We start from the raw sequence: 14,155 nt of genomic DNA, 5'->3' as shown, positions 1-14,155 counted from the left end.
GGTCCCACCAAGTGATCAGTGAGTATAGGGGTGACAAGGTCACAGGTAGGAGCTGGGAGCAGGGGTGCATTGGGGGAGGGTTGTGGGGGGTCTGCTTGGAGTAGGCACAGCTGGGAGGGAGGGAGGTGAACAGCTTACCACTTGGGCATGAAGACTTTCAAGGGCAGATGTGCCTGGCTGTCCTGGAAGCCAGTGGAGGCCACTGAATCTGGGATGGTTTGCTGTAGAGAGGCCCCTTCCCTGCTCCCCTGGAAGGGTTCCCAGTTAGGAGGCCATCAGCATTTTAATTACAGCTCCCAGTTCTCAATGGTTTGCAGCCCAACCGTGAAACAGGCCCTGGGCCACATGTGGCCCTTCAGTGATTTACTCCCTGGCCATTTCTGTATTTAGTGCCCCTGGATGCTGTTGGCCAAGTTTTCAGAGAAAAAAAGAAATGGAATGTGGGGACGGGGTTAAGTCTGGGATTTTAAGTGCATCGATCCATTTGTCATTTGTCCCCTGAGATAGATTTCTGAGCCTGCCCTAAGTTACTGGTATCCACTGATGTGGGGCACAACTGTCCAGTGTCCTGCTTCTCTTCCCTCTGAAAACATGTGTGCTTTCTGCCAAGTAGTGGATTTGGAGGCTACCAGAGATCAAGTGTATCTACAAGCATGGACTCCCACTCTCTGTCTGAAGCTGCCCCCTCTCTACCCAACCCAAAGCCCAGGATCCTACAGGACTCCTCAGAATTCACATGCCTATAAACCACCTGGAGAGTGGAAATACCTGCTGACTCATGGCAGGTCTGGGCAGGGCCTGACTCTACATCTCCAGGAGCCTCCCCAGGTACCACTGCTGCTGGGTGCTATGGCTGAAATGTGTGTCCCAAAAGTTTGGGTACTGGAAAGTTAATTCCAAAAACCAAATGGAGATCTGGAGGTGAGTGAGGCATTTGGGAGGTGATTAGGGGTAGAAGAAGTCTTGGAGTGTCAGTGGCTTTATAAGCACAGGAGGAGAGACCCGAGCTCCCGCGCTATTCTGCCTCTCATGTGACACCCTCTACCATGTTGTGACATGGCACAAGGTCCTCCCAGATGTGAGCACCATGCGCTTAGACTTTCAGCCTTGAGAACTAGGCTGAATAATTCTGTATTCTTTAGACATTACCTGTCCTCTAATATTTAGCTATAGCCACAGGAAACAGCCTTTGGGACCACAACTGGGCAGCAAGCATCTTGACCTGTACTATTCAATAGAAATCTAAGACAAAACACATGGATACTGTATTCTAGTTGTGTCAAAAAGACAATAAAAGGCCTGGGGGGTGTGGCTCAGGGTAGAGAATGTGTCTGGCACGCACAAGGCCCTGGGTTTGATCGCTAGCACTGAAGAGGGGGGGAAAAGATGCTGCTAAAGGGGAAAATGTATTTTATTTAACCTATTTTCATCATTCAAGATGTAACCAGTATAAGGATACTGAGGCCTTGTGTACTGCTTTTTCCGTAATAATTGTGTGACCTAGTGTTTGTACTCATAGCACCTTTTGGCTCAGGACATCGCATTGTTTCCAGGATGCCCACTCTACCTCTGACTTAGGACTGACCAGGAAGACACAGCTTCACTCTCTAGGGCCCCAAGGCAGCTGTAAATGTCTTCTGAGAAAAATCCTGGGGAAATGAGGAGGTTGTACCAGGTCCCTGCAGTCCCTTCCCCTCCCAGGTGGACCAGCGAGTCTGTTCTCCACTTCATTTAGCTCACAGAGCATGGAAGTGTCTTCTCTTACCAGCTGCCAGTTTTGTGGTCAAAGAACTAAGTTCAGAGGCGATAAGCAACATTGTCAGAGCGACCCAGCCAGGAGGTGAATGACCTGGGACTTTGATAGTGATAGCCCCTTCTCCTCTGCATTAAGAGACTCCAAGTCTTTTAGCATGACATGACTTCGGGGGAGCTTTCTGTAAATCTACTGAGGTGGCCTAGATGCTGAAGCCAGAGAGCCTCTGGAATGGCAAAGGAGGCATCACACCTTTGGTTGGCAGGGCTGGGACAGCCCAAGTCCCTGGAAGCCTGGGTCCTGGTTCTTGCTGCAGCTCCTGAAGTTTAGAGCAGCACCATGTCCCCTCAGCCATGCCTGCCATTTGTCCCTGTGTCATTGTACTCAACTGGAAATTGATGGGTCAAGACCAGACACTCAACCAGAAGAACTGCAGTTCCACCCAATAGGAATGAAATATAAGTCCCAGCTAGAAAGGGTATTTCAGAGGAAATGCCCTACTACGTATGTCCTAGCTACCTGAGGCCAGCCATTCCTAACTCACAGAGGATTGTTGAGCATCTCCCAGGAGGTGGTCTCTTCCAGATGCCTCATGGGCAATACAGCAGAGGGCTCTGCACAGTGAAACCAATAAGTCCTCTAAAAACTCATGGCTGGGAGTATGCAAAATAGGGTTGTGAGTCTGACAGAGGAGGGTGTCGAAGCTGAGGACCCAGGGGAAGGGTGCCACAAGCAAGACAGTGGCAGCCGTAGGGGTCTTAAGTGAGATTAATATGGTTTCCCAGGAATGCCTGGCACCAAGAGGCAGCAGGTGTCCTGGGCACCAGAGGGTAGGGTGAAATTGTGTTCTTAAGAGGTTGCCACTTGTCTTCTGATAACTATCACATCCCCACTCCAGTGAGTCCCAGCTATGCCCAGATGCTTCCAGGATGGGGTATGGTCCAGTATGCAATCTCCCAGGAAATCTATCCAGAGTTCTGTGGGGTCTCCACACTCCTTCCTTTCCTATCCTGGCCATTGCTGAGACACACCCAACTTCTCTCCTGTATCTCTCAAGCCCTTTGATCTTGGCATCATCTGGACTTCTGTCCAGGCACTTCTGCTACTGGCAAGTCCAGTACTTGCTTCTCTGCAAGCCTCAAAACTCACAGGTCCCTTCTTCCAGGAGGTCTTACAGGTACATCGCTTTCTTGGATCATACAGAATGCAAAGGCGTCTGTTTGGGCCAGATCTAAGGAAGAAAGATTCACTGGCTGTTTGTCTCCATAACTATGCAGAGTCTCCTGAGAAGAGAGATCTTGACTGACCAGCCATACATCACCAGCACCTGATGTAGGCCTTAGCAGAGGGCAGGTCCCTCAAGATGACTCTGGAAGGACAGAGCAGGGTTCTCTCCCCTGCACATTACTAAAAGTACCAGAAGAGTACAAGAGTACTCTTGTACTCTTGTACTTAGAGTACAAGAAGATCTTGTGTGCCTGGCCACAGCTGAGATCAAGTCAAACCTATGAGAGCCTGGGCCAGACTTCTGGAAATTCAGCCTGCATTGACTCTGCAGGGTGGGAAGCCCAGTCTTGGAGGAGAAGCAGGACCAGCCAGACACCAGGTCAGGGCTGTACTTCGCACACACAGGAGCAGCTATGCTCAGGGCTGCTGGCCCCACAGGTTATTTTTCTTTTTCAGTAGCTTTATTGAGCCATCTGTGTGTCACACAGCCACAGCATATAGTCTGGTGGTTCCTAACAGGTTCATAGAGATATACACTGACCACCAAAATAAACTTAATACCTTCAACATGCAAAAGAAAAAGGTTTTGGTAACTACTGACAGTTATAGACCAAAAAGCAAACCAACAAGGTTGGTGTCCCAGTACAGAGGAGGTGTAAGCAGGAGGATTGGGAGCTCAAGGCTAGCCTAGTCTATGTGAGACCCCATCTCAGAAAATCAACCCACCAGATATCACCTTACCCGTGGTTCCCCTTTCCTCCAGTTTTCTGGTAACTACTGATCTATTTTCTGTGTCTGTGGAGTTGCCTCTTCTAGATGTGTCATGTAAGTGGGATCATACCACATGCAGCTCTGTGACAGGCTTTGTTCATTACTATCATATGTGCAGGGCATCCCCCCAAAGCCCACATGCTAAGTTGCCATCTTAGTGAGGGGATGTTAGGTGTCAGGAAACGTCACTGAAAGGGAGAGTGAGACCCTTATCTATCCAGTCTCTTGTCAGTCTCTGTCTCTCTCTCTGCTTCCTGGTTGCCATGAGATGAGCCCCTTTCTACTGAGTGATTCTATCATGATGCACTGTGACACCATAGCCCCAAAGCCAGCATGGAAAGACAACTTGGAAACCACAGGTATAAAATAAACCTTTACCCCTGTGAATTGGTGACCTCAGGAACTCTGCTGTGGTGACAGAAATATGAATTATCAACACTTCTTTCCTTTCACTGCAGAAGACTGTTCCATTATATGAAGAGACCACAGTTTGTAGTGTTAAAGCCAAACAAAATGTAGATTAATCTCCAGGTCAGATCTTCTTAGGGGAAATAAACCAAGCATAGGAACACACTCTAAAACACTTAGAGGTCTCTGGTTTGGGAAAAAAACAGAGGAGAGTTGGGAGCTTTAGGAGAGAGAAATCTACACAGCTTGTTTTGAGGTAAGGTCTGCTGGAGCTCTGGGTGCTGGCAGGAGCTCTGTTATGTGGTAGCATTGTCTATGTAAAGCTAGTCATCAGGTCATCATAGCTATTCTGTGGCTAGCTGCTGAGTGAAAATAGTCCTAAGGACTGATGGGTTCTGGTGAAGTACCTCCTCCTTCCTGTGGCCCCTTCATTGTGTTTTAGTGGACTGACAAGCAGCCTCTATTTGCAAGAAGGTAAAAGACAAATTTGTTCACTGAGGGCCCTGGGAGTTGTTCCATTTGAACTACTGTGGTTGTTGCTGCAAAACAAAAAACAAACAAACAAATACATGTGTGGACTTGTGTTTCTGATCTGCCTTTTGTTCTATCCTTGTGCCCTGGCCCTGCCACCTTGGAGCTGTCTCCAAAAGGGCACAAGTCTGGAGCCAAAAGAGGAGGAGGGACTGACAGAGATGTCTGGTCTTAGAGTGGGCTGCCATATCCTAGGTCTCCAGGGGCTGGTCAGAGCAGCAGGCTGGTGGGTGCTTTTTTGCATTGGTCCCCACCCCTCAGTCCAAGATTTGAAGAGAAACCCATTGTTCCACCCACAATTCCTCTGTGATGGTAAGACTTTTGAGAGCCCAATCTGGGTGCTTCTAACAGCCTGTGCAAGGTGAGCCAATGGCCCAAGGCTGCTCATTCATCTAGATTGCTCTCTCTCTCTCTCTCTCTCTCTCTCTCTCTCTCTCTCTCTCTCTCTGTGTGTGTGTGTGTGTGTGTGTGTGTAAGAGAGAGAGAGAGAGAGAGAGAGAGGGAGAGAGATAGAGGTGTCATTTCATACACAAATGTGTCTCCTGTGGTGTGTGGAGGTGTGTGAACATGTGATTTTTGAGGGAGGATGTGAATACTTATGCAGATGAAACCTGGCACTGCATGTGTGGTAATGAGTGCAAAGGTGTGTAGCCTGTGGAACTGGGTAGGTTCACCCACAGGAGAGAATGTGTGTGGGTGTGTAAACACTTGTTGCATCTGGCTGTTTGACCACAACAGATGTGTGCCAGGCATACAGGTGTACCCAGGGAGTCTGACCTAAGAGGAGACCAGACTGGGCCATTTGTGAAGTGCAAGTTCTCATAAGACCCCGAGTTAGAGGACAGGTTCCAGACAAGTCCAGTAATTCGAAGACCGCAGGGAGTCACAAGCAGCCTCTGAGCCTGTGACCCTCGGACAAGATTTTCCAAGGCCATTACTTTACACCAGAAAACCTCTCTGGCTGTGGCCCCAAACCCCTTTTCATGGGCATGCCCTCCATGTTCAGGTCTGCAGCACCAGGGCTGTGGTGGCCCCAGCCTGTGGAATGTAGCTATGCCTGCACACACCTGAACCAGATAGGGACACTAGCATGAAGTGAGTGCACTCAGTGTGGCTTAAAGAATGTGACCAAAGAGAAAATACCCCAAGTATTTACAGAAAAAGCTGCTTTCCTCTTACATCTGAGTTGCCCAGAGGAACGCAGCTGCAGCTAAGTGCAAGGCAGCTTTTGGCTCATGATGGATGGGCCAGAGGAGGAGGGGAGGGGAGCAGAAGGGGAGGAGTGGTGTCGAGAGGAGCAGTGAAGGCTGGGGAGCGAGAGGAGGAGCAGCGGGAGGAGGAGCAGCGGGAGGAGGAGGAGCAGTGGGGAGAACAAGTGCTCCCTGCTTCAAGATGTCTTGTTACAGCATGCAGTCATAGAGAATCTAATCACCTGGATCCCTGTTCCCTACCTGAGGCACAAGTGGCTCAGAATTGATGCCTCAGAGGGGACCAGGGAAAGATTCTCAGTCTTTAGACCCCATGCCCTTTGAATTTAAAGCTTAGGAGTGGTGATGGTGTGTGCATGTGTGTGTGTGTGTGTGTGTTGTGCACACATGTGTGTGCATGTGTACATGTACTATGGGGCATGCGTATGTGGAGGTGACAGGACAATCTCAGATGTCACTCCTCACCTTCCACATCCTTTGAGAGAGGGTCTCTGCTCTCTACTGTGGCATACACCAGGTTAGCTGGCCTGCTAGCTCCTGAGGAATCTCCTGTCTCCACTGCCTGCATTGCTAGAGGAGCACACAGATTCAGATGTACAAGTGACTATGCCCAGATCTATGTGGCGTCTGGGAATTCAAACTTTTCCTCCACTCACACAGCACAGCTTTACCCATTGGCACCCCCTTACCTGCTCCCAAGTCCTTTTTAATATGCAAACCAGTCCCCAGCAACCCAGACCATGTTGTTTATGGCCCCAAACCTATCAACTCACACACACACACACACACACACACACACACACACAGTGTATTAACACAACTCAAGCTGGTTCAAGGACCAAGAACTCATTGGTTCCTGGAACAGAAAGGTCCTGTGGCAATGAATCTGGATCCAGCTTGATCCTGGGCACACATACTAACATACTATTCCAGGAACCAACTGCACACATCACTATTTCCCAGCTTACTTGCTTAGTTGGTACCAGACTCAACTTCCCAAGCTGGCCAGAAGTCTGTCCACAGCTGTGGGTTTCACTTTCCCTTTTGCGCATGTCTGGTGAGAAATAACCAACCTAATTCTCAAGGCTTACTCTGATTGACAGTCGCCAGCTGATTCTTAGCAGTGATCGGCGAGACCTGGGAGAAGGAACTGGTGGGATCTGGGAGTACTGACTGGTGGGAGCTGGAGGTGTAGTGACTGTGGGAACTAATCAGTGACTGATGGGAACTGGGAGAGATGAGTGGTGGGACCTGGGTGGGGTGACTGGTAGGAACTGGGGGGATAACTAGTGGGAACTGGAGAGTTGAGTGTGAGAACTACGAGCATTGACAGGTGGGAACTGCAAAAGAGAGGTGGTAGGATCTGGAGAGGTGGCTGTCGGCAGCTGGAAACCATGGCCAATGGGGTGGCTTCCATTTTGGTGGCCAGCAAAAGCCTTACTGAGGAGCAGTGTCAATCATGCCATTCTTGCTAGAAAACAAAGTACCAAAAAAAAGAGTGTCCTGCTGGGGTGGGCCAGACCTGTGCAGGAGATGAATAGACCCTAGACCCTGGCGGGTGGTGCATTCCTAGACAGAGTAGACAGAGGCACATTCCTGAGGAGGGCTGGGCAGAGGTAATCCACCCCAACAAGCAGGAAGTCCTGATCATGTTGAGAAGAATCTCAGATAGCTTCAGTGTGGCTCCCAGCTGCGGGTCATGAACAGAAACAGTGATGTTCAATATCGGGAAACATGTAGAGTGAGATGGGCCCTTGGATGCTGTGGCGCATCACCTACACTTTGGTGATGGGTGCCCTATGGCATGGACTGAGTGGGAGCTAGAGGTCATGTCCAACCTCTCTCCTCTCAAAACCCATTCTGTTCTCCTGGTCCCCTGTGTCACTGCCACTGTGAGAGTCTGGGGCAGGCCCAGCAGGCAGACTCTGATAGTATCTACTTGGTGTTACGTATAAGTCAAGGAATTTTCTGCAGCAAAGTTTCTCCCCAGGCCTCCCCAAACCTGAGCACCCCACCCTGAGGAGCTCTGGGCTCTGGGCAGCACCTGGTACATTGTTGGCACTTCCTGGAGGACTTGTCAGAAAGAGATGGATGTCTTTCCCTCTGGCGGTGTGGAAAATCCTTCCTGCTGCTTTAGACAGGTTTGGGGCACTGCTGAGAGACAGAGAAGGAGCTCAGCTGCAGCCCCACCCACTGGGTGCAGGGAGCCCCTCTGCAAAGTCAAGTGCTAGTCATCTACACTCCACCACAGGTACCTGACTTACTCTTTCACAGGAGCTCCCTCCCAGCAGGCTAGCCCCCCACTGAGCAGTGCTCTGCTGCCCAGGAAGGCTCCTGCTCCCAGGACACACGTCCTGCCCTTTGTTACACTGTCCTTCCTGCTTACCTCATCCCAGACAGGAATGCAGAGCCCATGGGCCACACTCAAGGACCCTGAACTGTGCTGACCCCCTCCTCTAGTCGGGTTGAACCTGATTCTCCTTTCTTTTGACAGCCAGGACCTCATCTGTAGCGATTCTCCTAACCCAGCTTCCCAGGTGCTGGTGTTACAGGTGTGCACCACTAGGCTTGACTGCCTTCTTCCATTCTAGAAATCACAAAGACAAAGGATGCCCCTCCCCTCGTGTGTGTGTGTGTGTGTGTGTGTGTGTGTGCGCGCGCGCGCGCGCACGTGACACACACATTAGGCATCTATCAACATGGCTTCAGACGCTGGCTTTTTAGCACTTTTGCGGTCATTGAAGCAATCGATCTTTCTCAGTGTCTCCCATTCTGTGACCAACTTTAATATAAATATTTTGGGAGTTTGCTTTTCTTCTGGCTACTTTTACTCCTGTGTTAGCTTGCAGAAGGGACAGAGTTCTTCCCGGGACTCCCCATATGACCTCCCTATTAGGCATGCCAAGTGATGGGAGCCAGGGCCCAGTTGTACCAAAAGAACCCCCCCCCACACACACACACACACTCCACAGAGGCCCTTCATCCTGGCCACTTCCAAAACACTTCCCTGTGTTTTGTGTTCTTCCTCAAGCTGCTTCTGGCCTCCTGACTCGTGTACAGATCCCCCACCCGCCAGCCCCTGTGGCTGGCTTTCTCACATCACCATGCATGTTTGCCTCTTCTCCTGTGGCTGCTGCCTGCATGGGAGCTACATCACTTCTGTCCTGGGCACAGAGGACAGTGTCTCTTCAGGCTTCTCTCTGGCCACTGTCACTTCCAACCTAATGATCCTGTGACTGCCTCCATGGTGCTCAAGATGCTGCCCTGCCCTGAAGAGTCAGCCCTGCCAGCTTCTTAGCTCTATCACCCTAAGCCTCTACTCTCCAGACACAGGGCTGCCTCCCTGTTCCTCCCAGGGGCTTCATCCTACCCACACAGGCACAGGCAATGCTGTTCTGGTTAGTCCTTATTCTCTGGGTCCTGTATAGTCTCACTTTCCCAAAGCCCACCCCACCCTTCTCCATGAATTCCATGGCTACCTTGGGTCTGGAACCATAAGCTCATAGACAGAAAAGGCTGCACCTTTAGAGTAGGCAAGGCCAGTGTCTACTGTCATCAGGAGGGTGCCCCCTGCCCCTGCTCATAACAGAGGTAATACCAGCAGTTCAGATCAGGAGTATTTTGCAAAATGAGCAAGTGAAAGATAGGGTGCACTCTAGGCCAAACAGCCCTCTATTCTTCTTACAAGCAGAAGTTAGCACTTTTGCTATACCAGGCCAGTTGTCATGGATTGATGACTGTCCCACTTGGGGTTCTCTGGGAGAGGAGACTTGAGAGGGGGATTCAGATCTGAACTCTGCAGGACACTAATCCTGTTTTATGGAGTAGGTGCTGCCCACTTGTTGCCTCATTGGAATGGCCAGGTACTTGTCCCTCTGGCTCTAAGTGCCCTGAGACAGGCCGCTAAGGCAGAGATCCTCTGTGTCCCAAAGAGCTCTGCCTTAATGAAGAACATGGCATATGGATGGCTCGACATTGCTCAGGAGACAGTCAGGGACTGACAGGTGGCAGGGGCCCACCTTGATAATCAGGAAAAACTTCCTGGAGGAGGTAGAACTTTTTTCTGGCATGTGAACTGAATCAGAAAGGAACTACTCAAACTAGTGTCTTAATCCATAGGATGAAATCAATAGGTCTAAAAGGGTAGCTCTCTGCCTGGGACTGGAGGCCTGATGGAACCCAGACAAGATGTTCAGCAGGAGCTGGGATTTATGAGAGTAGGGTCACAAACTGCCATGGGGTCCAGTAGGAATCTGGCAGCATCTTCCAAGGGCCAGCCAGCTGAGGCTAGACCCAGATGTGTTATTCCCTCCTGGGTTTCCCTTCAGCTGTATGAAGTGTTGGTGTGAGTGGCATGCCCATCTACCCTCCTTTAATCTGGGACCCAGAGTTGTGACCTGATAGGGTTCAGATGTCCCTCTGGTAAACTCCCTTTGGGCATTTTCTGAGTACCTGTTGGGAGCTAGCCCTGGAAAAGTACTGGAGATGGGTCATTTTAGTATTTCGAAGCCTCAACCTGTCTGACCTGAAGCATGGGAGAGGGCTGGGAACCCTGAAGCTCAGAAACTAGGATCCAATCTGGCCTCGAGAGGTGGGACCTAGGATGAAAGGATGTGCCCTGCACACATTTTCTCTGCTGCTGTCCATATCTCAGGGAGGCAGCTGGCTGCTGGTGGGTGACCAGTCCTGTCCAGGGCTGTTACAACTATGCTGAATACAGTGAGATCTCTGAGACTTTCAGAGTGCAGAGTTAGCAGAGCTAGACTCAATGTCACCTGGTTAAGAGCCCATTCAAGGTCACCACAGCCCCAGGCCAACAGTGGCCACAGAGAGGAGAGGCTTAATGGGAATTGCATGATGCCGGTGGAGGTGTAGGGGGTGGCCACTATACACCTAGGGCCTTGGAGTCCAGTCTTCAGCTCAGGGACCTACTGCCGAGGGCCCGTGGGCAGTATCTAAGTCACAGCTGCTCCAGGACACCACAGATAGCTGTGCCGACTTTGGGCCCGCATCTACAGCAGTCCAGCTGAAGCAGGACCTTTTCCTCACTCAGTGTGGACAGATGCCACAGGTTTCAAGGAATCTGAAAAGCCCATCTTCTAAATTGAACCCTCCTGTGCTTTAGACATGGTTCAAAACTGACCTTACACCAATCAATGTGCATTTGGCCTGAGCTGGGCTGGGAGAGCAGAGCATAAAGAAGTTGAGAGTAAACAGGGCACACACACCCGGGGAGACCACTGCATCAAGGTTGTGGAGGCAGAGGGACTGGATTCCAGGTCCAAGTTGTCTGTACAAAGAAGAAAATGAAAGCCATAGCTGTCTGAGAGGGCCTGAAGGGTGGAGTGGGCCTGCACTTGGCCATGGGCCACAGTGACACGTTCTGTGCTTTTCCCTGTTGGTCCTGCAGATCCTGGAAGAGAACATGAAGCTGGAGTGTAAGTGCCATGGTGTGTCGGGCTCCTGTACCACTAAGACATGCTGGACCACACTGCCACAATTCCGAGAGCTAGGCTACGTGCTCAAAGACAAATACAATGAGGCCGTCCACGTGGAACCAGTGCGTGCCAGCAGGAACAAGCGGCCCACCTTCCTGAAGATCAAGAAGCCCCTGTCCTACCGTAAGCCCATGGACACTGACCTGGTGTACATCGAGAAGTCACCCAACTACTGTGAAGAGGACCCAGTGACAGGCAGTGTGGGTACGCAGGGCCGCGCCTGCAATAAGACAGCCCCTCAGGCTAGTGGCTGTGACCTCATGTGCTGCGGCCGTGGCTACAACACGCACCAATACGCCCGAGTGTGGCAGTGCAACTGCAAATTCCACTGGTGCTGCTACGTCAAGTGCAACACATGCAGCGAGCGCACTGAGATGTACACGTGCAAGTGAACAGAGGCCACAGGTCATCGCAGGCCTCCCCGTCAGCCACTGCCTGGACACTCACAGGAACCGCGTCTTTTCTGCTGAGGGGGGAGGGGTATTCTGGGTTTCCTGCAGACCCCTGTGGGAAGAATCTCAGAGGCCTCGCCATTCTATTCCACATGGCTGGATGCTGCTCAGACACCCTCCCCCAGACACCGCCCGGGCCCCTCCACAGCTGGAACGAAGCTTTCTGCGGCAGGCACTCTGGAGCCTAGGGCCTCGTCATAGCAATATTTAACAATTTATTCTGATAAGAAATAATATTAATTTATTTAATTAAAGAGAATTCTTCCACTTCGTCGGGATCCGTTTTCTGCAATCAAAGTGGACTACTGCTTGAGGTCCTGGTGGGATGACTTTGTCACTGGGACTGGGAGCTGTGAACAACTGTACATAATTATTCTTTATGCAGACGTTTCTACTAGTTGATTTTGCAAGTACCCTTCTGCAGCACTAGATGTTAAGTACAAAGAGAAGATGGTCTTTATACACATATAGGTATATATGCACACACATTTGTATTTTTGTTTTGTTTTTGCTGTTTGCTGCTACCTATTCAGAATCTCAGCTGGTCCGTATCTGGAGTAGTTCTCCAGGACATGCCCCCCATCCTTTTGTCCTCCACAGTTCAAACCTCACTGTTAGAAAAGTTCCATTGGAGACAATTTGGGTGAGGGGACAGGAATCATAAACTCCCAGCAGTTTCATCTCTGCAAAGTGAACCACTGGATAAGAGGGTTTCTAAGAGACTATTTTTCTATGTATATTTTATTTATATGGCATCTGCCTGTGTTGCCCCATGGCCCGTGCTTCTCCTTAACACTGGTACTCACTCAGGGGCAGGGGGATGAGGCCAGGTGTGTAGGCAGGTCCCCTAGGGACCTTTACACAGCTGGGTTCTGGAGTTTCATTTGCCAAGGGGACCATAGAGGTTTCCAGATGCCTGGGCTGTGGTATCATTGGTGTTAAATGAGAGGGAGTCACCCTCCAGCTTTAGCTTGCTCAGTTCTTGGAATGGAGTCACTGGACAGTACTCTTAGGGGGAGATCTCAGGATGAGCTACAGTGGTGGATGAGTCAGTGTCTTGAACATTTTGTGATCATCAGTAGGACCTGGTATTCATCATCAGGTACAGCCCAGCTCAGGGATGCTGATACCCCAACCAGCCCAGCCAGCCACTGCCTACAGGTGAGGTGCCATCCTCAGAGAAGGGACCAGAAAGGGGAAAGATGGAAGTTAAGAATCCTTGGCCAACCACAATGAAAGTGGTGGGTATGGCCCCTCTGCAGCAGATCCAGCTCTCAACCAGGAAGCCCCTCCAGAAGGCTGGGTCTGATTTCATGTGTGTCACATGCATTTCCACCTGTGTGCAGGCATGCACATTTACATACTCCTGTGCCAGCACTTTGAAGTACCTCCAGAGTGCTCACCTGTGGGTATGCTTGTATGTATCCCATGTGCCTGGGAGATCAGATCATGTGTATGGAGCTGTATGCCTGAGCATCTATGGTCCCAGGGGGGTTACTGGGTGTCTATATTTGTGGTTGGGGTGCAAGGTAGACAGCAGGGAACCATTTTGACTGTGTTGAGCCACAAAGAGACTCCAAACTCTATTGCTACAGCTGCTGGTGAAACTCAGATGCCTGTGAGACCACAGCCCTGAGCCCTGTGGCCTGTGTGCTGGGAGCACCCCTAGTGCCTAGGTCATGTCCAGTTCCCCACCTGGGTTACAGCATGACAAATAAACATGGCTGGATGGCTGATTTCTTCCCTTGAATGTATTTATTTATTTTTTCTTTTATTAGGTGTTTGGATGGATGGGCATGTAACTGGAAAGATGGAGTGGATGAATGAGTGTGTAGATAAATAGATGAATGGGTGAATGGATAGATGAATGGGAGTGTGGATGGGAAGACAGATGGACAGACAGACAGATGACAGAATTGTCTGGGTTTAAAGCTGGCTGTGTGTTCTAGAGCAGCCTACTTAACCTCTCTGCCTATCTTTCTCTATGGTCAAGCAGAATACGCAACAGGATGGCAGTGACCCAGTGAACTAACACGTGGTGCAGGCCACTCTAAGGCTGGAAGTGGGAGGCTTATGGATCTGTGAGGCTGCTACTGGGTTCTCAATGCTCTGGGCCTGGTTAGGGTAATAAGCATTTGGTGACTAAGAATGAATGCGTGGTGGGACATACAGGGCTCGTGAGAGCACCAGAGGTGAGAACCTAGAAGACAAGAGGCTGGCTTGTTTTGAGGGTTGCAGCATACTGGAGCTGGCAAGTGCCTGTGGATACAGCCACAGACACAACTTCTCCACTGACAGGCGGCACTG

At 50.5% G+C, this 14,155-nt stretch overlaps 1 protein-coding gene across 1 annotated transcript in view; it reads left to right on the top strand.

The window, feature by feature from the left end:
- Positions 1-13,598, top strand: part of Wnt7a (Wnt family member 7A) — a 44,686-nt gene extending 31,088 nt beyond the window's left edge. The window contains exon 4 of the mRNA XM_051203421.1: positions 11,309-13,598. Within this exon, the coding sequence (XP_051059378.1) occupies positions 11,309-11,788 (480 nt within the window). The 3' untranslated portion in view covers positions 11,789-13,598. The remainder of the gene's footprint in view (positions 1-11,308) is intronic.
- The last annotated feature ends 557 nt before the right edge of the window (positions 13,599-14,155 follow it).

This window comes from Phodopus roborovskii, unplaced genomic scaffold (genome assembly GCF_943737965.1).
Source record: "Phodopus roborovskii unplaced genomic scaffold, PHOROB, whole genome shotgun sequence".
Lineage (NCBI taxonomy): Eukaryota > Metazoa > Chordata > Mammalia > Rodentia > Cricetidae > Phodopus > Phodopus roborovskii.
Note: the sequence above shows the minus strand (reverse complement) of the source record. Positions and strands in the feature narration are given on the sequence as shown.